General features: G+C 38.0%; 3 protein-coding genes across 8 annotated transcripts in view; 2 read left to right on the plus strand and 1 right to left on the minus strand.

Moving 5' to 3' along the window:
* The window catches only part of TDRD9 (tudor domain containing 9), a 75,579-nt gene extending 56,622 nt beyond the window's left edge, over positions 1-18,957 (minus strand). For 2 of the 3 annotated variants that reach the window (XM_071745423.1, XM_071745424.1), the window contains exons 1-2: positions 18,234-18,956; positions 4,052-4,158 (exon numbers count right to left, since the gene is read on the minus strand). In XM_071745423.1, coding sequence (XP_071601524.1) covers positions 4,052-4,158; positions 18,234-18,400 — 274 coding nt within the window. In that variant the 5' untranslated portion in view covers positions 18,401-18,956. Of the gene's footprint in view, positions 1-4,051; positions 4,159-18,233 lie in introns of all 3 variants that reach the window. The other variant, XM_071745422.1, reaches the window with a different exon arrangement.
* RD3L (RD3 like) lies at positions 9,941-13,749 on the plus strand. 4 transcript variants are annotated; one of them, XM_071745444.1, is made up of 4 exons: positions 9,941-10,274; positions 11,192-11,283; positions 11,878-12,183; positions 12,969-13,749. In XM_071745444.1, exons 3-4 carry the CDS (start codon positions 11,885-11,887, stop codon positions 13,264-13,266), a joined length of 597 nt encoding a protein of 198 aa, XP_071601545.1. In that variant the 5' UTR covers positions 9,941-10,274; positions 11,192-11,283; positions 11,878-11,884; the 3' UTR covers positions 13,267-13,749. The 4 variants fall into 4 exon arrangements, with proteins under 4 accessions (XP_071601545.1, XP_071601548.1, XP_071601546.1 ...); XM_071745447.1 differs by having other exon boundaries at positions 11,195-11,283; XM_071745445.1 differs by lacking the exon at positions 9,941-10,274 and adding an exon at positions 10,746-10,953.
* A 152-nt stretch (positions 18,958-19,109) lies between the features above and the next one.
* Positions 19,110-23,804, plus strand: ATP5MJ (ATP synthase membrane subunit j). Its single transcript, XM_071745449.1, has 4 exons — positions 19,110-19,252; positions 20,786-20,909; positions 22,714-22,734; positions 23,615-23,804. Exons 2-4 carry the CDS (start codon positions 20,786-20,788, stop codon positions 23,638-23,640), a joined length of 171 nt encoding a protein of 56 aa, XP_071601550.1. The 5' UTR covers positions 19,110-19,252; the 3' UTR covers positions 23,641-23,804.
* The last annotated feature ends 31 nt before the right edge of the window (positions 23,805-23,835 follow it).

A 23,835-nucleotide genomic window follows, 5' to 3' on the forward strand; every position in this document is an offset into this window, starting at 1 on the left:
AAATAAATACAGGAATGGGAAAAATAATAAAGCATTCCTTTTACAAAGTCAGTTTTTACTGTACTACACAGGCTACAGTCTAAATAGCTGCAGTTGCAGCTTCCTTTCTTAGGAGCCTTTCCAAACAAGCTCACACAGCAGTGAAGCAGAAGCAGGAGGAGAATGTGCTCCTACTCCCCAAAATTGTCTTCAGGTCTCAAGGAATACAAAATTAGTTATCCTCACACTAAAAAAAAATGAACTATCCAGCTTTTGGGAGTGTAAGACAGTTTCATAAAGCACTAAAAACCAGAGTTGTTCTGAAGCCACAGTCTCCAACAAGAAAGGTTCTTTACCTATATTTTATATATACAATTTACCTCAAAAATATTAACTGTCCTCTTTAAAATTTTGGTCAACTTTCTGAATATATTACCCAGAAAAATTTGTATGTATTGTTCTATCACAGCAACACTGTGAAGGCTGACTGGCTTCCCTCTGGCACAAACATGTCACTACTGAGACATCAGTAACTCCGTATGATTTGACCAATGCTGGAGGAAATCTCAAGCTGCTAGGGAAAAGATCCCAGTGTCAGCATATTCCTGCTAAAGCAACACAGCCTTCCCACAATCAGATTTTCCATGTAGTAACAGCGATTCCAGAAAATACATTAAAAGTGTACAGTACAAGACAGCAGCAACTCTATAATGGTGATTACAAAAAAGGCAGGGACAAAAGAATTAAATTGTAGGATTTCCATTATAAACATCTCTAACTCAGTAAAAAACAAGGAAATAATTAACCTCAAATTCAAAGGAATGAACCAGAAAGATGTAATCAACCACTACTATTCATGTACTCGCTGAATAATCAGATTTTTTTTTTATTGAAGAATTTTTTTTTTTTAATATGGCTTTTTATATGCCAAAAGTGAGAGAACATCCAAAGTCAGTAACCATGATCAATATGAAGAATTTGAGAACTGGCAGCCATATAACCATTAGGTAGATGCTGCAAGTACTAAAAGCTGTTTGGTTTGGTATTTTCTCTTCAAGACACATACTCTGTGCTTAAACTGAAACTGAGTTTGACTGGGAAACTACTACCATGACAACTGTGAAATTTCTATCTGAAGTAGACAGTGCAGTCTTGGGCCTCAAGGTAAACCATAAACCTCAGCTGAACATTGGTGCCACCCAAGCAGCCATGAAAAAGTCCACTCTAATAAACTGATATCCAGTATTATCATTAATGAGAAAACAAAACTGGTATCAGGAACCTGGGTTAACCATGTCAGAAGACTCTTAAACTTCTGTTGTGTTCCCCTCCTTCCACCTTTTTTTTTTTTAATGGAAGGTTGTATTTCAAGCAATGAAGACTTGTTGCAGAACAGAAACACTGCAATATACATCCCCATAAGATTCCCAAGGTGGGTCTACTAACTTAAACAGCCCTTCAACTGTGGGCTCTGTTATGGTTTAGTTATCTTCAACTATTGTTTGGTTTTGCAGTGGTTCTTTTTACATCCATGTCTGTAACATCCCAAAATGAGAACCAGTCTTTAGAAAAACATAGCTTCTGCAAATACAGAGGCATCTAGATTCAAGGTGCTATAGGACTACAGACTTATCAGCAAGAAAGGCCCAGATTCACTTTTTAAATTGCTTGTACTTTCCAGAAGCCACAATTAGAACTGGGACAACCAAACTTAACCTTTGTAAGATACAATGCTCAAATACGCATCTTGTATTCTCACACAGAGAATGCAGGAGACTTCCAACTTCAAAATAGTAAACTGAGGAAGCTTGCAACTCCCCAGCATGCTGTTTTACAACAAGCAAAATACTTTGTGTATAAGCAGTATGAACGTCAGTCCCAAATAACTAATGATATTACTATCTCTACTCAAAAGTTGATGCAAAAAGAAACTGAAAACTCAGTTACAGGAAAGATGAATTTGCCTGCTCACTTCCTTCACAATTATTATTGAAGTTCTATAAAGATATGTTGAATGCCATGACTAGAACAGTCTACTGCCCATAAAAAGATTAATTCTGTAATATCTCAGTTACTGTAGCCCATATGGCAAATATACTCCTTCTTGTACCTGTTTCCTGAACTGAATTTGAAGAGATCCTTTAACAGAAGATTAGATTTTTGTATTCACCAGCTCTGGGAAGAAAAGATTGCAAAGTTGAATCAAGAATTTATACTTGGAAGTACAGGTTAAGTGAGACAAATGAAATACTTGCTGTATCACTGACCATGCTTCTACTGAGATACAAACACGATGTAATTAAAGTTTGCAAGCAAGCTCATTGAAAAGGTAAACCAAAGGAAGCAACAAGGCTCCCAAACTGAGCCACAAAGCACAAGGACTTCAAGTAAGTCATGCTACTTGAGTCACAACAAAGTACATGAAGTTGCTGCTGACTGAGCCCTGAAGAGCTTGGTGACTAACAGTTGTGACAAAGAATTTTCTTCTACTTTTATTTAATCACTTTGACTTCCTTTCCACACCATTATCATTTCTACCATGCTCTGTATAAGCCAGAACTCTAGATGCAGTTCCCTGACAATCCATTTTCTCTGACAGAGAAGCAGGTGAGGCATTTCTATTTGTCCTCTCAGTATAAAAGCACAGTCTCCGAAAGAAATTGGAAAGCACAAAATTTCAACTCCAAAGAACTCCATAAACCACCAAGGCATTAGCAAATACCACAACAGTTTCAGTAACTCTGAAAGCTTTAAAATGGCTGTCAGTTTACACAGAAACCAATCTACAAGTAGAAGAGCAATTCAGAAGAAGCAAGAGAAGGGGACTGGTTCTGAAGCCTCTGGGCAAAATCAGCCTCATTTCCTCTTTTTGTGCAGCTTATTCCTTGACTACATTTGCATTCTACACAGCTGGAGTGGTAGGGTCTGGTCTAGATTCAATCCTTTGTAATTTATGACAATTTTCAGGTTCTTAAATAGAGCATGCACTTCCAGATTGATGTAGCTGATAGTTACAAATGGGTCTTGAAGCTCCTGAAATTGTCATGAACAGGGTACCATTTGAAATAGCAGTCTCATTATTGTACACATTTATAATCCATAAAATTTACATTACAAATCTCAGGCTCACTGACTGAGCTTCTTTATTTATACTACCCTAACCTGGTACCCATGAATCTAAGTCAAAGTTGCTAACACCAACAAGCAGGATTTTCAGAAATTTCTGTGTTATTCTGTATCTAGGTGGGATTTGGCAGCTCTGCCTCAGGATGCCCTAATAATCTTACAGTGCCATCACTACTCAGTCTGCTGAGAGTCCCCCACTGTGTTGCTAACAGCTGTCAAGAGAACAGGACAGTTCTGTCCTGTTTTGCAGTTAGGACAGATGGTCAGATGCATGGCATGTGCTGGACAGGCCAGCTGCACCTGCTGCCTCTCAGCTGACAACAGACCAAAAAAATGGCTTCATCACCTACCTGAGTTATAGAGGTTGCATAATTAGCAAAAATATTGAAGGACAGTAATTCCTAGAAAAATTCTCAATTTGTCGCTTTTTGGTGTATCAGCAAAGTAATATAATAAATATGACAGAGAATGTCACATAAAAGTCTTTTTTTTTTTTAGGAAATCAGCTACAGTAACAAATTTGGAAATTAAGAGGCAAAATAGGAGTTTGAAGTTGAGTTGTCCTGACAAGTGAATCAGTCTAATACTGCTTTTACCAGAGCTCCTAAGCAAGAAATGCAATCAAATTTTTCTCTAAAGGCAGTTCAAATCAACAACCAAGCATACACAGATAGAAACTGGGAAAACGTAACAAAGACAGACTTTAATCCTATGAGTGGTATGTTTGGCATATTTCAATCATTTGCCTACATTTTTATCAATACATTAAACCAGATGCATACACATTATCTATGCAGCATTATGCACTGTGGTTTCCAGAAGCACATACAGAAGTTACACACAGTTAGGTTTCACAGCTCTGTGTTGGGCAGATGTGGGGAAATACAACAGAAGCAAAAGGACAGGTACATCTGAGTTTATAAAAGGAAGCAAATGGATATTTTACCTGGTTTACAAACAAGTTGATAATTTTCAGCTACACCTAATTCTTGTCCATCTGCTTGTCTGCATTCTTCAGCATATTCAGTTCCAACACTCCCTGTGATAGGCAGCCTGAAGAGGAAACCAATGACAAAGCAGTAATTTTTTCCTAATATAACAGTCACAGGTATCACTGGGAATAAAAACATTATACAGTAAGTTCAGAGTCTCTCTGGCACACAGGAACTACTTTAATGAACAAACTTCAGAAATAAATTCTCTCTGAAGCTAGATACCAGCCAGATGAAAATACCACATTATATCTTTTTTTTTTTTTTAATATTTTTTTTAAATAGCTCCCAAAATACCACCCTTTAGGTTTTTAATATCTAGGAATTTCCCTCGTAATTAATATCTATGATTTTTTTTCTGAACAAAGATGAAATAGCTCTTTTTCACCAATTCTTGACACAAAACAATTAAGAAAGTACACGTAATTCTTGCATGATTACCTAGAGATCACACTACTTTAAGGAAAGAGCTTTTGTCTTTTGAGGCAAGAGATAACAGTGGATATGGAAAAAGATTAACATAATCACCCAATCAATGAATATCATGAAAATTTATTACACAAAAAATAAAAGACTATCCACAACATAAGGAGAATGAAATGGGATTTAAAAAATTCTATTCTACATAAGTGTGAAGAAAACCAGACCGATTTCAATAGAGATTAAAGCGGCATATATACTTTTATTATTATAAAATGAACTTAAATATGTAAGAGTTTTGAACAAATTAAAAGCACCCTCTCTTCTTTTTTTAAACAAAATACAAACTAGAAGTGAAATCTTTGCTTTTGCACTTTAAATTCTAGGCCTAGTCCAAGTTTTCACTGTTTAATAATTTGTTAATGCACAGCAGATCTGTTTCTCTGTACGTGTATCCGAGACATTTTATCAAATAAGATTCTGCTGCACAAGTGTCAATTTCATGACCCAAACAGTAAGCAACACTGACTCCAAAACCAGTAAAGCTGAAATCAACCACAGATTTTTAACATGTAACTGTGTCACATAGCTCTATTGTAGAGTAATTCACAGTATCTTGCTGCCACAGAGCACCCACCTTCTGACATGGCAAAATCTCTGCCAGCTGAGCTTTGCATTCAAACAGGCATTATTTCCTCTCAGAGGAAACACCAAGTAGTTATCACCTGCTGCTGTCAACAAACCAAGAAATGGGTCCTTATCCTATTTTTGCAGTATTTCAGGAACAGTTAAGGCAATTTCTCCCTGTATCAAGTATCTTTTGATGCAGATCCAACAGGATTGTACACATCTGCACAATCACAAGGTATCAGCTGCCTGCTTTATGCAAGCAGAGTGCAACACCACCTTTATCACTCTTTTCAAATTGCTGGGACAGGAAGCACTCCTCAACGTGCCCAAATCCAAGATACAGTTCTGTAGAGTTCACATATACCTCAGACCGTTTGTTAATTAAGTTTTTACAGACGTATGTTTTTAACACAAGTAAAACCTAGAAATACAATGAAGGTGTCAAAATCAAGCATCTAGTAGTTGAAAGTAACTACATTTGGCCACACAATCTCAATCTGGCAGTATTATATCCAGTGTTACACATATTTCAGTGGTACAACCAATTATTTTTCATCTCCGTTAGACTACAGCCTCACCAAGTGCACTGGACCCACATTATCTTACAACAAAACCAGGCTGTATGGTAAACATAACTTGTTCTTCAGTCCTCTGTAAGAAAAAAAGCTGATTATTACCTGCTCCTCCATGACATCTTTTACTGTCTTACTCAACTGACAGAGCCCTGAGCAACAGCAAGCAAACCATCTTCAAACAAAAATCTTCCACTGAGGGGTGGGGGCCGAGGGTGAGAAAGGCAGGACTGTATTCCTCATTTGTTGTAAAGACCTTGTAGAAGCATCAGTATTTAAGCAGTAGCTGAAGACAGCTAAGAAAAAGTTTTATATAATACAAGATATATTCAACAAAACACTCCTGGAAATGGAATATTAAGCATTTCAAGATGGGCTCACTGAAGGATGCAAGTGCTTTTGATCTTTGCCTGTGAAAATGAAGACATTATGACCTCAGTGATTTGTGAGAATATCAATTTTCTTCTGTTTGGATATCCGGCTATTTGCTTTCAGAAAATAGGTTCTCTGCCTTCAAAAAACTGCATAAAGTAAATATACCCCAGGCTAAACAACGAATAAAGAAACTATTTAATAGCCAGTCATTAAGGATGAACATTGTTCATTCGATGCACTGAATCAGGCAAAATCATATGCCAGTGAAAAATTGCATATGTGCATATGAAAGGAAAAAACAATCTTCATTACACCATTTCTCAATGATTTAATGCTGAAATTTGGAGCTTTAATAAAATTCGAAACTTACAGAATCATGGGGTTTTTAAAAGCAAAATGGAAAAACAATCTCTATGCTTAGGAACTCTCCTAAATCATCATAACAATACAATCCTTTCAAGAAACCATTAACAAGTCATCATTAGGAGATATCAACCTACATATTCCTGGACAAACAGAAAGGGATGGAACATTTTTCTAAGTAGTTTCAAACATCTGTTGACAGCAGAGGAATGACAAGATTCAGAAAATTCAAATCCATTCCAGCCATAGAGGCTTTCTAACCAGGTAAAAAGGTACATACTTCTTGGAAGAGAATTAACACTGGTTCTTACAAGATAATGGGATACTTTCCTTATTCCTTAGCACATGCTCTAATTACCATAACATTTTTCTAAATGTGACTGATCTTTGCAGAATTGAATAGTTAAACTAATTTGGAGCGTTTGAGATAAAAAAAAAATCGGGATAGAAATAATTAAGTATTTCTCACTTGAGTTTAAAGGATAATTCAGTGTCATAAACAAAATTAAATACAGCTGTAACTTCAGGGGAATTACTGGAAGGGAAAAAACAATTTAACACCAGAAATTGTTGACACACCCAACTGTAAATGCTCTCAAATACACTGAAGGGTGCTTTCTTTAAATAAAATCAGCTAGAGAAAGGTTTTCCTTTTCTTCAAGCTATAGAGTGACCTCTAATAGGTTACCAAGGCCACCATAACAGAGTACACACAGCAAACTTGGGTATTTGAGCATTTGAAATATTAACCAAATCATTTCTGCACACAGAACTGAGGAACAGAATCAATCACACAACCCCAAGCAAACTGGACAGATAATTTACTTGCCTCTTCTCAGTGCTGTGTATTACAATGCCAGTGCATACACTGAACAGAGCTAATGTCTCTAGAAGCCATGGGTAAAAAAAGCCTTATTAAATAAAGAGATACATACAATCTTATTCCCTGAAAAAATACACTGAAAAAATACAGCAAGCCTGTCTGTATACAGAAAATATTCAGGTATGTAATGAAACTCCCATGTACTTTGTGCTTATTTATGGTTATTTTGACACAAAAAAAACCCCATTTGCAAGGGGGCTGGAGCCACTAACTTCACAGAGCAGGACTGCCCTAAGTCATTGCTTCTATCACACACACAAGCTGTTCACCTACTTAAGAGATCTCAGGGAATGGGGGAGGAATCACTGGAAAAAAACTTATCTTTACAGCAATATTTCGCTGTACAATTTTAGTGCCATATATACAGTAGACACTTTCAAAGCCTCTTTTCTGAAACTAAAATAATGTGATACCTTACATAGCTGAACATTTGCCAAGACAGTAAATAACTTCCCTGTGTAAGGGAGACTGCTCAATACCTCAGCACCCTCATAGTGAAGAATTTCTTCCTAATGTCTAACCAAAATCTACCCTCTTCCACTTTAAAGCCACTACCATTTACCCTATCACTATGTGCCCTTATAAAAAGTCCCTCCCTAGCTTAATGCCTGAGCCAGAAACATCTCTGTAAACCAGAACTGACAATCAGTAGGAACGGACAGTAAGAAAGAACTGATGGATATGATCCTCCCATTTACTTAGAGCTGGATAGAGGGGAGAGAGAGGAAGACATCAACACTTTGGAATACAATTTTTATTACCAAGAAGTCCACAGGATATTAGCTATCACCAATGTCTTCAAATTTGTTCTATACATTGTTATTTAATAACCCGTGTGTCTTGCATAGGGATGCAAGAAAAGAGATTGTTTTATTCACTGGCTGCCACCCTGATTTACTTTTTTACCCAATCAATTTTCAATGAGCATGGACTCTTGGAAGGCTGTTGTTTCAGAATGAGGCTCTTTGATGATGAATCTGGACTTGCCATACCACAAACAGAAAGACCACTAAAACTGTCTTACTTGATTCATGAAATTAAGTCTGCACTTTGGCTCTTAACTCTTGCTGCTCCCACAGCTCAATTTAAGAACAGCAACAGAACACAAGCCTAAAATACTCTACAGAAAAAGAAGTTAGATTAAGAGAAAGCATAAGAAATGGTTATATGAAAAGATACTCTGATTTACCTACATAAGGAGATATCACTTACTGTTCAAAGAAAATTATGACAGAAACAGCATATATGTTTCAAAAATTCATTACATTTCTTGCTTCAAGAACTTGGAAAAAAGTAAGGTTGAAGGAAAGTTGAAAAAAAAATAAAGAATCTTCAATTTACATTTTATATTATATTCAGAGAAAATTAAGGCTAATTTACAGGACAAAATTGATTAGCAAACAACTGCTCTGCTGAAGTGGCAAGGTAAAATAGGGCTTCTTAAACAAGACAACAATTACTCATCATCATTTAACTAATGTTACAGTCTCACTTGAGTAGTAATGTGTTTTAGTCACTAACACCAGCAAACAAAAATTCAGAAAAGGGAAATAAAAGCTGTAAAAACATTGCTTTGGCATGCTACAGTAAGAAAGCAAAACTGCTAGGACTGAAATTTCTAGAAAGTTTACCGAAGTGAGTAATGAGATTAAGTGCCAATGAAAAGAGATTAAGAACCTTAATAAAGTACTTTTAAAAACACAGCATCTCAGAGTTCTCTAAATTTACAGACTTAAGGAAACTGCAAGATTCCCAGTCAAATGTTAAGGAGACCAAAACATTTTTCCACAACCATGAGAGATACAAAGATAATATAAGTGTTTCTTCCCACCCAGATTAAGATATAACAGCAGCTGTAGTTGCTACTAGGACAAACTCAGAAATGCCTTCAGGGAACAGGGCCACTGTCAGCCAAAATCACACCAAAACTTCCATCCTGACACAGCACTGCAAAACCATGAGTACATTTAGGGACAACTGGATAGAATTTTACCTCTCCACAAAGCTTCCAGGATTAGCCCCTGGAGAGCAAATACATAAAATACAGCTCTGCTCTGAAGAGCTGTTCCCAATGCCAGCCTCACAGGAACAATTGTCTATTTCTGAATACAGATCCAAAATGCATAAAAAAGCAGAAACGACAAATTTTCAGTTTCAATGTTCTTCTACTAATAGAAACGATTCTCAATATCCTGCCACACAATGCAACTAAAGATCTGGTTAAAAACAAACAAAAATACTTTTAGGTTTCTCATTTAATTATTTTGCAAACCTTCCAGTATGCATCTCCTTAATTTGCAAAGACACTACAATGGTTTCATACTGTACAGCAGTTTACTTTCTGATTTGATATACTGGGGGCAAAAGTGGTGACACATTAACTCTGCTGTACAGGAGGTGGTGAGGAACATTTTCATTTCATCAGAAAATCTGCCAGGACAGTTCTGTCATCATAAACCTAGTTCCCTTCCTCCTTCACAGTACCATATACAATGCAATGTGAAAACCTTCCAGTTGAAGAGAATTAATACTGACAATTGAATTTTTCCAATGTATAAGTAGTATCAGCTTTAATAACAGCCATACACGTCACCCTTTATGTTATATGACATCTAGAACACATTCACAGAACTCCTGGTCTCCCAACAGTTCCAACACACCAGTGGAGGCAAAAAAGCAGAAATGAAAAATCCTTACAGGAGCAAAGACAGTCGTTAGAACAAGAAAGAGCAGAAGAGAAGGCATTTTGTGTATCATGCCTACTGTTTAGATTAATAGGAAGAGACTCGATAACTGGAACGGAAAATGGCTGCTTCAGCGACCTTTAGTGTGCACAATGCCATCTCTGAAAATTAATCTTAAAAATGGATATGCTCGTCAAGGAAAAAGGGAGCAGGCAACTGACAGCCAGCTGAGAGAGAAGCAGAGTCTATGGTAAGAATTACAATTTTGGACTTTATATATCAATTTTGCCTTAATTTGCATCTCTATCATTCTATTCCTTTAATTAGATTAATGTGTCTTTTAAGGCACACCATAGGTGTTACAGACTGGCTTCTTTAAACACATTTAAAATGTTAATTAAAAATGCCAACAGCTATGCACAGTAATGAAAAAGTGTAGCACCATGAGACTGATGAAATTAATCTGAAAGAAGCATTTAATATACCAACAAAATCCCAAGCAACTGAAAAAAAGCTCTCTTCTGTCAACATTCACTTAACAAAGGCTTTAGATTATCTTCACTAGAGAAAGACTCTTCTCAGCTGTTTAAAAATGACAGTAGAACAGCCTGATCCCCTTCTAATGGGATAGAAGTCTTCCAGCATCTCAGTGGCCTGAAAGTTTAGTTTGAGGATAAAAGCAATGTAGTTATTTTTAGCACTCTACAGGCAAAAAAATACAGCTCTAAACCGTGACCTACAGCTATGCACAGCCAAGCATCACATCACACAACAACCTTAACTTTAGCTAGAAGCACATCTGTAGTTGCTTCAGACTATCATTATTCATCTCACAGCCAACAATACCACTGGATGAATTTAGCAACAAGAATTTGAAATTGTTACCATCTTTTTTTAAACTGCTCCCATCGGCAGAACTCAATTCAAAGGTAGGAGATCTTAATGGACTTTGTAGTGAGTATTTGAGAGACCATGTTAGGCTAAATGGATTACTACATCTCTCTGGCACAGAGGATGAAAAAGAACCTTAAAAGCAGAAAAGCTTAAGATGTCATATGCAGTACAGAAAACCATTTTTTCTAAGCACGGTTGGAGTAAATGAAAAAAAAAACCAACAAAAAACCCAAGAACAAAACAACAAAAAAAAGCACCTTTTTTTTTTTCCAGCAGCAGTAACAGCCTGAAAACAGGATATGCTAGAATAAAAGACCTTCAAGCAAACTCACCTGAAACAACACTGTTCAGAGACAACTGCAAAGGTAATTTAGGTTATTTTATTCCTATTAGCATGCTTGTGTCTGCATGATTTGTAATGAACTGCAATTTAAAAGCCTATTCCACCAGGTTACTGTTTCCAGGTTATGTAAAATGGAATATATTTAAATTAAAAATTTATGCAGAAGTTCTAAAAACTCAAAGTTCTAGCACTTAACTTTATTTAATCACTTTTAAACATGAACAGGTTACTTCCAGTTTTGGGGGTCTGCTGTTTTTTTTTTTTCTCTTGTTTTGGGGAGGGGTACTTGTTTGGTTGGTTTTGGGTTGTTCTGCTTTTTTTTTTAAACTACATATTTTATGAGGATGAAATATCTCCAGAGTGACAGACATGTGCTTTTAAATCCTTTAAACTTCACAGTTATGTGAACCCAGAAAATATTACAAAATGCAAGGCTTTTCAGATTTAATTGTGGCTTAGAAATTGCTATCACTACTTATATTGTACTGCAAAATATTTTAGATTGTTAATCAAGTTTCCTTTAAATATTCATCTGCTAAAAACAGAAGCCTACAAGGATAAACACTATTGGCCAGACATAAATAAACAAAGTTATATTTTCCCTCTTCCTTCACAGCTTAAAAATGCCACTCTTTGGTTGGATGAAATGGTCAAAAAATGATTCCTATAAACATTCAAGACATCCTGGATCAGAAGTAGTTACAAAAACCCTACTGAGGGAATTGAAATGGCACTTGAAAGAGCGTGAAAGATTAGTGCAAGAGATTGAAAATGAACAAAAAGTCCAGAAGATTGGCATGGATTACAACTGGTTGAAGAACTACCAAAATCCTCAAGCAACAATTCCAGCTACTGAGCAAAGGCAGCTTGAAGTTCTGTGTTCACAAATCCAGCCTTGCCAAACAGGAACTGTTCTCAGCAGGTAACCCTTTCATGTTTCTTTGACTACTGCATGATAATTAAGAGGTTTCATCTACCGAATCTCTGATCTTTCTTCTAAAGTAACAATGACAAATGACTCGAACACATTTTTACAGGTGTTTCAGCAACTACACTTTTAATATGTTGTACCTGAAGGAAGTTTTAAGTCAGGATTTTCCTGACCTAATTAAAAACAAAGGAAGTCTCACATGGTTCAACATGTGACCTCTCATTACTCTGAGCTTTTCTCTTGTCACTTATGCCCAGTATGTATTAAATAGTAACCCAACGACCAAAAACGCAAACAAAAGCACTAATGAAATGCCCTGTGTCTCACAAACACAGCCTCACTGTCTCAAATACCTGAAAGCTTATAAAACTAGAATCATTGGGGGGGAATCCCTTTCCTTAAAAACAAACAAAATCCAACATTTTACAAAGAGAACAATCTCCTACCACCTGTATTTAAATTCATTTTATATGTAGAAATGTAGAAAGGACATGTATATGTAGAAAGGACATAACAAACCCATGTGCCACGAGCAAAGTCAGTTTAAATCAAGTTACCTACAAGGGCCAAAAAAAAATATTTCCTCATAATAGCTGGCCCACATCCAGCATTGTTCAAGCTCTTTTCCTCTTATAATCTTTTGGGGGAGGTGTGTGGGGAAATGTGGCAGCAAGAAATAAATAGTCATTTCCTCCTCCTTCCCCTCCCCTCAAAAGACCAGAGAGGAAACTGTTTTCAATGCTGATTATTAGATTTCGGTTTTTGTTTGTTTCTAGATTTCGTGAAGTTTTGGCAGAAAATGATGTATTACCATGGGAAATAGTCTATATATTTAAACAAGTTTTAAAAGATTTTCTTACCACTCTTGAGAGAGAAAACCACCAAGACCAACTGGTAGATGCATGGAATACAAATTGCTCTGAACATTGCACCCTGCGTGGAGACAGTTCTAACAAACTGGACAAAGATGAAATCCCCACGGTTTCAAGTTATGTCGACAAAAACACACAAAGCATGTTTCCCACCTTCTCCCACAGAATCTGGAATCTACCCTATTATTACCCATCAAGTTAAATTGTTGTATTTATTTTAAAAAATATATATAATTGCCCTGCATTCCTTTTTCTTGACTGCCATCCACAAACACAGGAATAAGAAACATGACATGCTCCCTTTTCCCCAAGTTCAGAAATTAAAATGCTTGATTATAGCTAGTATGCAGCATACAAACCTCATATATGAACTCTTATTTTAACATTACCTTAAAGATGTTGTGTTTGAAGATACCTTTTAATGAAAAATGTAGATGTTTCTCAAAAAACCCTGATGCATTTTCATTTTTAGCTAGATGTGTGCACATCTAGATATACAGCTAGGTGTATTTAAACAAGAAATGACTGCATTCTGTATTTTGAAACAGCATCAATCTATGAAGTGTTGGGCAAAAACTTCTGTATTTGTCACATAGCTTTTAGACTGTATAGGAACTTTATAATCAATGGCTTACTATAGTATCAGTTACACCAAATAAACTGGTAAATACTCTTTGAAGCTAAACCTATTTCTTTACTTTAAGAATAAGTTCTAAAATGAGAACAATGTCAGAAATTAGAACACACCACATGTACCCCTTCTGTATTTTTTTCAAACTGTACTCTGCACATGATGAAATACTATGGAGATAGGCAACTAAATTATAACATTGGTTATTTAACAGCACTGAATAGCTAGCTCTCTACACTTTTAGAAGTTAATGTATTATATATCAGTTTTATTTCTTCACTTAAATTACAAAAAATTTTCCTGAAACCAGGAATGTAAACATTTGGATCAAATCAGACAGTACTTTTCTAGAACAGCAAGAGAGTCAATAGTTCATTTCCAAAGCAAGAGGTAGTCTTTTTAAATATAAGTAAAACAAAAATTCATGGTTTTTGGTTGCCATCAACTATCACTGTGGGTTCATAATAGTGTTTCACAAGACTGATCAGATATGTAGCATTTATGGACCCAGTAGACAATCAGAGCAGAAAATCAATGAAAACGTACGCCACAACTCTGTTTCCAATTGGGCTCCCATCATTGTATTCTAACAAATTTTTCAGCATCTTATGTAACCTCTTCACATCCAGATTTCCTTTTAATCTGTCTGCCACATCATAAAAATGGGGAAGACTCACACAGTCCGGACCACAAAATGCACTGTTTTTCGAAGACAAAGGAAAACTGCATCCTCTAGTGCTGCCTTTAAATACACTGAAGATGAAACCCAGATTTCTTTGCATTGGTAACACAATGTGGAAAGTATGTTCCACAGCTGTACACCCCACTCAAGAAAGTATTTACTAGTTCAATGAAACAAATAGCACAGTATTTTCATAAAAAGATAAAAATTACTACTAACAAAAACTTTGTAAACCTCACGATCTAGATAACTTTTCTGGCACAGAAGTGGAACATAACATACACAGAAGGCTAAACAATCAGAGCCCTGGCACACACACATCTCACTGAGAAAGCACTAAAGGGCTGGGAGCAATTCAGTTCCTACTGAATTAGAATAATAAAAAAAAAAAATAAAAAAATGCAGTTCAATACCAAAAGGAACCAGACCCTCGAACTAAATGCACAAAACATGCAAACTCATTATTTCTGCTCTGAAAGCTGGCCTAAACTCTTCACCCTCCTTTTCTGTGGCTTTCAGCATGGGGACAAATAAAAGAGCTCATCTTGACCCACTCTGCCTTACTGATGCAGAATAAAGATTACCAGTTTATTTTCATGCAATGAAAATTTATTTTCTAAACAATCCAGATATGGATCCCTGCATGACAGCAGGATGGTTTGAAAGAAAGGTTTTTCCTCAGTGATAAAGTTCCCCAAAGAGTTAAACTTGAAATACCTTTTTTCCACAGGAAAGAGAGTAAACAAGTACTGAGGATATATAAAAGACATAAGCAGAATTTATTATTACATCGAGAATTAACATTCACAGTGCCAGTTTCACAATTTTTTTTTTTATTTGTTCAAATGGGTAAGATTGCAGCAATGGTAATTCACACACATCAGTTTCTTAAAACAGTATCTTCACAGCTTTCTGTTGGAAAATAGGTGGAAAAAAATGCCCAAAAAATAGCTTCCAAATTTTAATTTATGGAAAACAGCAGGCCAGTAAACATGCAAAGTCCACTTACCTTTATTATCAACAAAAACAGGTAGGAAAAGGTAGGAAAAAAGAAAAAAACAGGCCCATAAGATGATAGCCATTCTTCATAACTTTCACTTTAATATAAGCAAGTGACTGCACCTGCATTTTAAGTCCAGAAACAAGTACTGTCAACTACAACATTCACTAAAAGGCAGTCACTGAATAATAGTGGGGAAAACTATTTAGGCATCACAGCTAATTCAATGGTAAATTGCAGCACCATGCAGAAGAAACACACAAAGTCTTCCCTGCTTTTGTAAGCATCCTTTATTGATAAAACTGTTACTAAGCTACTGCATCCAGTTCTAGTATCTGCACTTGGAGGGGAAAGACAAGGAGAAACCAAACTGGGAACTCGAGAGGGTAAAGGAAAAAAAATTAATTAAAGGCTGATAAAAAGCCATCCACTAAGACCTCACTGTCCCATTTTTTTTTCAAATACAGAAATGAGAGGTGAACTTCAGGGAATATGAGCACTTTACGTGATGAAAGGATCATATACTCTCTCTCTAGTGAAAAAAACAGAAAAAAAAAACATCCAAAAAGCAAATGTGTAAGAGCAAGACAACAAACTAAACGTATTTTAGAGCGATCTGCTAGGTTTACAGCAACAGGCTACAAAGAGACTCCATACTTCAGTCTGCCCACTAAGGGAAGCTATTTTCTGTAAGTTAACTTACAATTAAGATTTCCTCTACATGACAGAATGTTAGGGGTTGTAAGGGACCTCAAGAGATCATCAAGCCCAACCCCCCTGCCAGGGTAGGATCACCTAGTGTGGGCCATACAGGAACACATTCGGCAGGTTTTGAATGTCTCCAGAGAAGGGAAGTCCATAATCTCACTGGGCAGCTGTTCCAGAGAGGGGTAACACAGTAGAAGAGCCATCATTTCCCTGCTGACCACTGCTGTCTGAGAACCCACCTGTTTCTTCAAGCCCTTTCTATATATGGCCTCCATGCTTTGCATGAGGTGATCACAATCCTGTTCCTTCTATTAACCCAGCTGGTATTTCTGACAGGCAGGCAGCTGACACTAAGCACTCCAGTGATAGAAAGGTAATCAAAAGGCAGCAAGGTCTCCCACCTACACAGGTGTCAGACAGAACAAACAGTGCTCAGTGTTTTTAGCCAAATAAGCTGGCTATAAAAAAGGGCTAACTTGCTGAAAACTACAGCTATGATATGGAAGAAAGAATAGTTTTACCTCCAGAAAAGGTGATTGAATGTTTTAATGTGAGCCACAATTGCACTCATAACAAGGAAGGATTTAAAAAGTTAATTAATAAGCCAGTTAAACAAAATTCCAACCACAATTTCTAAGAAATACTGTATTTCCTTAACAAACTCAATTGCTAATACTGCTATTCTATGGGTTGCACTACAAGACAATATAAAAAGCCTTGAAAAATGAAATATCATTGGTAAAGGCAGAGAACATATTCTGTATCACTTTTTAAGGCAGACATGAGGCTTTTAGATCCCATTAGACAGTCTCGGTAACATTTTTTTGAGCATATCAGCTATTACACTTTTGTGCATTACCACACCCATTATTACTGTTACAAATTCAGTACTAATCCTACACATGCTTACATACAAATTTAGACAAAACAGGTAGGAAGGCAGTCACCATGAGTAATTGTATATCCAGCTTGAAATAAACAAACATTTGAAAAAATTGAAATAATTTTGATTGTTTTTCCACAAAAACATACCAGGTGTTTTAAAGGAAATATTAACTATTATGTTACAAGCAGCCTAAACAAAAGGAGATAAATTGTTTTCTGCTCTTCAAACTCTTTAAGAAGACAGTGAATAAACTCAAAGTGTTTCCTACTTGAATCTTAATTTTCTCAAGGCTCTTCAAGTTCCACAAAAACTCTGTAAGTGTATTAACATTACACACCTTCCTATAGAGCTTCTTTTCATTTCACTGCAGCAGCACACGCATACACATAGCACCTATGTTATCTGTACTCAAAAAACCACATACTGGCTGATGTGGGAACATCAGGAGTAAGAGCAACAGGTAAGTCAAATTTTCACAAATTTGTAGCCTAACAAACTTTCCAACAAAGCTATAGGGCAGGTAGTACCTACACAGTATTAAGAAAATTTGCTTACAGACTTTGATATAAAGGATTAACCTATTCAAAACACAGTTAATTCCAAATAACAAACTGAAGCACCTGTAGTTAAAATATTTACATACTGTATAATAGCTCTTCAACATTCAATGATCAGCCCCTCAAAACCGCACAAATAGAAGTAACTATGAAGTGTAAAAGATCAGTTCAAACCAGCAATAGTGCTTATTGAATTAATGGCTAAATGCAAAAGAACAGTCTGTGAGAATATTACTCCATAATAAACAAGTTTACTCCTGCATCTTGTTTATCACTTGCCACTACCAAAATTCCTAAGCTACATGTCTGAATCCAAATAAACCAGCCCTTTTCTAACTGTTCCACAGTTTTTCAGCAGCACTTGTTAGGACTTCAGAGAAAGCAAACATACCACGTCGAACAATGACAAATCCAAGAGCATTAACTACCAATTCAGGAAACAACTGCAAACCCACAAAAAACCCCACAAAAACACACCCATCCACACCTGACTACACACAGGCACTACCAAAGGTGTTAAGCCGGAATCGAACGACCGCCCCACCTCGGCCTAGGTAGAACGCAGCCCAGACCCTGCGGGAACGCCCTGCGGGGCCGGGGCCGTGGGCACACACCGGAGAAGGGGAGGCCCCCGCCGCCCCTCACCGCGGCCCTGAGGATGCTCCCCTCGCCGCCAACATCGGAGGCCCAGCGCCCTGCACTCACCCCGCGGGCTTTAAGGGTTCCTGTGCAGCATGAGGGTCCGGCGAGCGGCAAAGGGGACCGCGCAGGGGCCCGACCTGCACCTCCTCGCCCAAGAACTCGACGGCGGTGACGGCTTTGCCGATGGTGAACCACTCCCGGAGCTGCTCCCCGCTCAGCTTACGCAGCATGATGGCGGCGACACCTCGCGGACGGCGGCACGCGGCCCCCTTCTTCCCGCCCGCGGCACGGCCACGCCCCTGCCACGTGACCCAAAGGCAGGCGCCTCACCCTGCGGCGCCATCCGCGGTGCGGCCGCTCCGCCCCCGGGGTTACCGCGGGGCCTCCCGGTAGGTGCGGTGGGGCAGCCTGATCCCTCACAGCTCCTGGGCTCGTCCCAACCTACGGCTCTCTCCCTTCTCAGCCCCGAGAGGCGCGGGGCAGTCGTTTTCTCTCTCGCACCCACAGAGCAATGCCCCAGAGCTGCTCTCGAATCTTAATCCCTTTGTCCCCCCCCTGTCCCGTGGAGGAAGGGGCCCGCTAGGATGTAGCTGCCTCAGCCCGCATGGAGCGGACCCAGCGGGTGCCTCCCCGTCCTCCCGGACACGCTGTTCCCCAAGCGACACGCTCGCCACAGCCCCTTCCCGGTATTGTTCCGTGCGCAGGACGCGTGCTGCGCTCCCATCTCAGGAAGCAGCAGTGAGGCGCAGCTCGGGCACAAGGCTGCGGTAAGGCGGGCCCTGGGGCTGAGTGCAGATTTCAGCAACAACGGCAACTCCGTGAGGGGCGGACAGGGCCCTGGAGCGGCTGAGGGGGCGCGGGGCCGTGACCCCGGGTCTGAGCTGCGGGGCACGGGGAGCAGCAGCGCGGCGGGGAGCCGGCCGGTCCAAGCTCCTCCGCAGCTGTAGGGGGCGCTGCGCGGCGGTGGCGCCTCTCGCGGTGCGAGGTCTTCTTGCGCCATTCCCAGCATCCCCCGCGGCGGTAGCGGAGCCCTTCCCCGTTCGGTGACCTTCGCTGCTGGACCGCGATCTCCCGGTGTCACGGTGCGTTGCGGCCCAAGCCGGGCCTGCGGGCCCGCCTTCAACGGTGTCTCGGGGAGGCGGTTGTGGCACGGCCTGGGAAAAGAAGCGGCGCTTGAGCTCTGCCGTTACGCACCGCTTCCCGCTGCGTGGGGAAGGAGCTGCGTGGGCCAGGCCCCGGTCGGGCGGGTTACCTGGGCTGCGGTGGGGTCGTGGCGGGGAGGTCAGCGAGGTGTTCCGGCTAAAGTGGAAAAAAAAAAAAAAAATTAAAAAAAAGGCCTGAACAACGTCGCGCCCATGGAGGCCTTGGGGATCTGTGTCTGCCGGGTTTTAGCAGTGTGTTAACTGGAAATAGAATTGCTTATTCTCGGGGGTTTATGGTGGTGGGAAAATCTCCTTCTTCCTTGATAAGTCTGTGTTAGTATGTTTTGATATTTTGCTGTAGCAGAATTGCTGTTCATCTGAAACGGCAAATACTGGAAACTTTGGGGGAGGTGCAGTGTTCGTGTATTGGTGAAAGCACAGCAGTGTTTTGGGAAATCTGGCCCCAATAATGAATTTGATTGAAAGGTCTGGCCGTAAACAAGTAAAGATAAGTGTTTGGCTATGCATTAATTACCATGAAGATGCTTTCATTCTTTAAGAAGCACCTAGATTTTTCCTGTTCTTTTGACACTGGCTACCCGTGCATGCTTTTCTCTTAGATGCTTGACAAAGGGTGATGTACATTTAATTATGGCAGATAAGGTTAAATCTGCTTTTCTTTCCTGGGTGTCTGATTTACCAAAAACTCTCCATATGTCCATATAGCTGCCTTCAGTGGGTTGTAATAAATGACTTTACTGGTGTTAAGTGATGTATGTGAGACAGTAGAACATACAGTATTTCAGTGGAGTGTGGTGCAAATGTATATTAATATGTTGAATGGGACTTAGGGTAAGCTTTATTTTAAAAGCTCTTAAAAGTTTTCTTTTTGTCCAACAAGGCTGTATAGAAAAGAAAAAATATAAACATGAATAGGCTTCTTGCTCTTGAGGCATATTTTGAAAGTAAAATATTCACAGTAAGTCATGAATTCAGTAGATCAGCAACATTTATTCTGTTTTGAATAGAAATTAACATGCTGAGTGACACATTTTAGCTGTGGGGAGGGAAACGAGGTAGTGCAAGGAAGAAACCTCCCTAGCTTATCTGGAACAAGGTTTCCTTAGAGAATCTTAAAATTTTATTTTTAAAAGCTGTGATTGATAGGGAGAAAGGAGTTTAGCTTTTGCTACTCTGTAAATGCTTTATTGAGTTGTCTTTGAACCATTTCATCAGTTATAATTTATTAATTTTTTTATTGCCTTAACCTATAAATTTTGACCTTAACTCTGTGTTTTCATTGCTTTGCTTCACAGTAAATACATTTACATGCTTGGGGATCTTTTTTAACTTGTGAACTGCTGCTGATACGTATCAGGAGTATGTAGATAGATAAATATATATCTATATTAAACATAGGTAAGAATACAGTTCCATAACTCACTGTGGAAAAAAACTTCTTGTAATTTTCAGATGGTGCAGACAATGCTTCCAAAATCATTGAAAGCCATGAAGTTTTACTTCACTACTGTGTATCAAGAAATATGGGTTGGTGTAGCATTAACAGCTTATGCCTATTACAAAATTTCATATGGTGGTAAGTTATACATTATAGTCTTAATGAGCTGTTACTTTATATGTAAGGTTTATAGATGAGAATACCCTTAACAGTTAGAAATCTGTCATTGAAAATATCCAACAAGTAAGAAATTAACATTCTTACTTAAGGCTAAGTGTTTGCCATGGAAATTTAGAAGTATTAACGTGCTCAGTGTAGAAAGTTACACAAAGAAACAAACTCAGATACCAGTGCAGCTGTGCCACTATTACAAAGATTAGGTAATAAAAGAGTTGGTTTTAAAAATACACATCTAACTTGTAACTTACAGCCAGAGCTGTCTGTAGGTCTGTCCCAAAGGGAAATGTACTGGAACCTATTTTAACTAGAATTTTTTTTTAGAATCCTTATGTTTTGGAGTTTTTGCTCAAGAACTGAAGAAAAATATGGTCTTTAAAAAGTTTTGCCATGTGAACTTGTGAAAGTTAAAGCACTTATTTTATTTTTGGATGGTACATCTGAAAATGTGAAGAATATCACTGAACATTAACATCTGTTACTTGGGGATATTGTATTGCTTCCTTGGAGGAAGAAAGAGAACACATAAAATATTAAATTTGAGTGGGCAGGAGCCTCAAAGTACATGGGTACATGGAGTCTTAAGACTCCTTCAATTCAGCTGGTGCCAAAAAAATTCCAAGTCAAACCTTTACTACATGTCATGAACAAAGAAATGTTATGAATTGCAGACAAACTTGGGAGACAAAGGAACTCCTCACTGTGGACACAGCTGAGGGATGTTACCTCAACATTTCTCCAGCTTTGTCCAACCAACTTGCAGCCTGTCCAAAACTGTCACACTATGCTTACAAGCTTGATTACATAAGTAAATACAAGTAGTTGAAAAGCCAGAGAGAAAAAAAGTAGTGTAACTTGCTTTAAATTCTTTTTTTTCAAAGAGAATTCAAAATAAACAGACTGTTTCAAGTTTGTGTTCATGTCACGCTACTTCTATTTTCATTTATGATTTAGGTAATAGATGTGGCAATGTAGGGTTTTAAGGGCCAAAACTTTGATACAGGGCAACCATATGCTACACATTATTTAAAAGTTAAAATGGCTTTTAGTATGTTTAGGCCTTTCCACAGCTTGAGGAACAGTTTTGCAAATAATACATGTATTTATAGAAGAGTGTGTTGTAGGATAATGTAGATTGGAAGGGATCTCTTGAGCTCACCTGGTCCAACCCACTGCTTAAGGTAGTTAGATCAAAGTTGCTCCTGGCCTTAATAATTATAATTCAAATTAGTATTTCCAAGGGTGGGGATTGCACAACCTCTTACAACTCTCTTCCTTATGAAGAATTTTTTCCATCTATTTTTGTCTGATCACTATGAATTGAGTATTTTAGGAAAACAATTACAAGGGCAATGTAAAGCTATTTAACTTACAAAGGAAGATTTTAAAGCAACCTGCATTCTTATCGCTTCAATTTACATCCATATGTTGTGTGTGTGTATATATATATATATATATAAACCATATATTATATAAAATAGTACTATTCTGTATATGTTTCTTTTGAATTACAGGAGGTGTCTTGATGACTGCAATTTCTAAATGGTTAATGGTCTCTTGGTTAATGAAAAAAACCAAGTTTTACAAAATTAATATGTTTACTGACATGTACCACAGTACATGCTGTACACTTTCTAAATCTTCTTCAAGCTAAATTAGCAAATCATAAGTAGTGTAATCTAATTGAAGTTTATCTGAAAAAAAAAAAAAAAAGTAAGTATCTTTTTAAACTGTCATTGTTCAGCTTGTATTTTCTTTTTTTCAGGTAAAAAAGCAGTGGCAGATAGTAAGTATAAAATACCTAATACCCTGTTGCATTTTTAAGGGAGTGTAGTGAAAATTAGCTCACCATATTTTACATAACTTTGGGATTTGTTTAAATTTTGCTTTAAAATATGTAGTTTTGGTGGTATTGATTATTTTATAACCTAGAAACATCTGTGAATCTGCATAGATGCTACCTCTGTCTTAAATTGTCCCTTGTGTAGGGTTTAGGAGCAGCATGGAAGTTGCATGCCTTTGTTGAGAGGGAGGAATTGTTTTAAATAGTGGTCATTCTTTTATATAATAAAAAAAACCCCAACAATTTAATGGAGTTTCTTAAGTCAGCACAGTCTCAAGAGTAGCTGCTACCTTAGCTGACAAGAATGAAATTTAAACTTGTATTTTGATCTTGTATTTTTATATCTTATATAAAGTAGTGGTTAGATATTTACAGTTTCTTTTGACATTACATGGGAATTTATTTTTTCATGGGCTGCTATATCTTAGCTTTCTGCACCAGAATTAGAAGCCCATTTGCTGCCACTTGAATTTGTATATGCAAACATGATTTACACTTTAAAATGTGTAATTGGTGTAAATACTGCCCAGTAGACCTACAGATGATAGCATAAACAAACCCTAATATAGAAAGAACCATACCAAGACTGAGGATGAATGCATGTTTGCCAATAATAGTGCTTTAAAACTTTGGAGAGAGGATTTTTAATATCAGCCAAGTTTATGTATGTAGTTTGAGGATTTTGTAGTGTTTGACAGGGCAGTTGAATCTGACAACTCTTGTGCTCAGGTGTAGATGCAGTTGTCTGTTCTAGGTTCTGAACTAGGTGCCTGAACTGATCAGCTCTACTGTTTGAACAGTCTAAATTGTGTCTTTGTTTCAGAGTCCTCTGGTGGTGGCCATCATTAAAGGCATCTTCTCTTCTTGGAGTATGAGTTCGTGGTTTGCCATCTTTGTAAATGAAGCAAATGACAACCATAGGGAACTCTAAAACTTTACCTGATCCATCTGCTGTAATTAGAGAAAGAATAAGTCTGTTGAGCAACGAGGAATTAAACATGTTGGACAAAGAATGCTGGAGTGTAATGTTAACCTGATTTCTAG

The sequence above is a fragment of the Heliangelus exortis genome, chromosome 5 (assembly GCF_036169615.1).
Source record: "Heliangelus exortis chromosome 5, bHelExo1.hap1, whole genome shotgun sequence".
NCBI classification, from domain to species: domain Eukaryota; kingdom Metazoa; phylum Chordata; class Aves; order Apodiformes; family Trochilidae; genus Heliangelus; species Heliangelus exortis.

Bases quoted from the DNA above. Each gene is read 5' to 3' on its own strand.
- RD3L (XM_071745444.1), top strand. From the start codon at position 11,885: ATGCCACTCTTTGGTTGGATGAAATGGTCAAAAAATGATTCCTATAAA. The intron at 12,184-12,968 runs GTAACCCTTTCA...GTTTGTTTCTAG, and splicing joins ACAGGAACTGTTCTCAGCAG to ATTTCGTGAAGTTTTGGCAG.
- ATP5MJ (XM_071745449.1), top strand. From the start codon at position 20,786: ATGGTGCAGACAATGCTTCCAAAATCATTGAAAGCCATGAAGTTTTAC. The intron at 20,910-22,713 runs GTAAGTTATACA...TCTTTTTTTCAG, and splicing joins TTACAAAATTTCATATGGTG to GTAAAAAAGCAGTGGCAGAT. The intron at 22,735-23,614 runs GTAAGTATAAAA...TCTTTGTTTCAG, and splicing joins TAAAAAAGCAGTGGCAGATA to AGTCCTCTGGTGGTGGCCAT.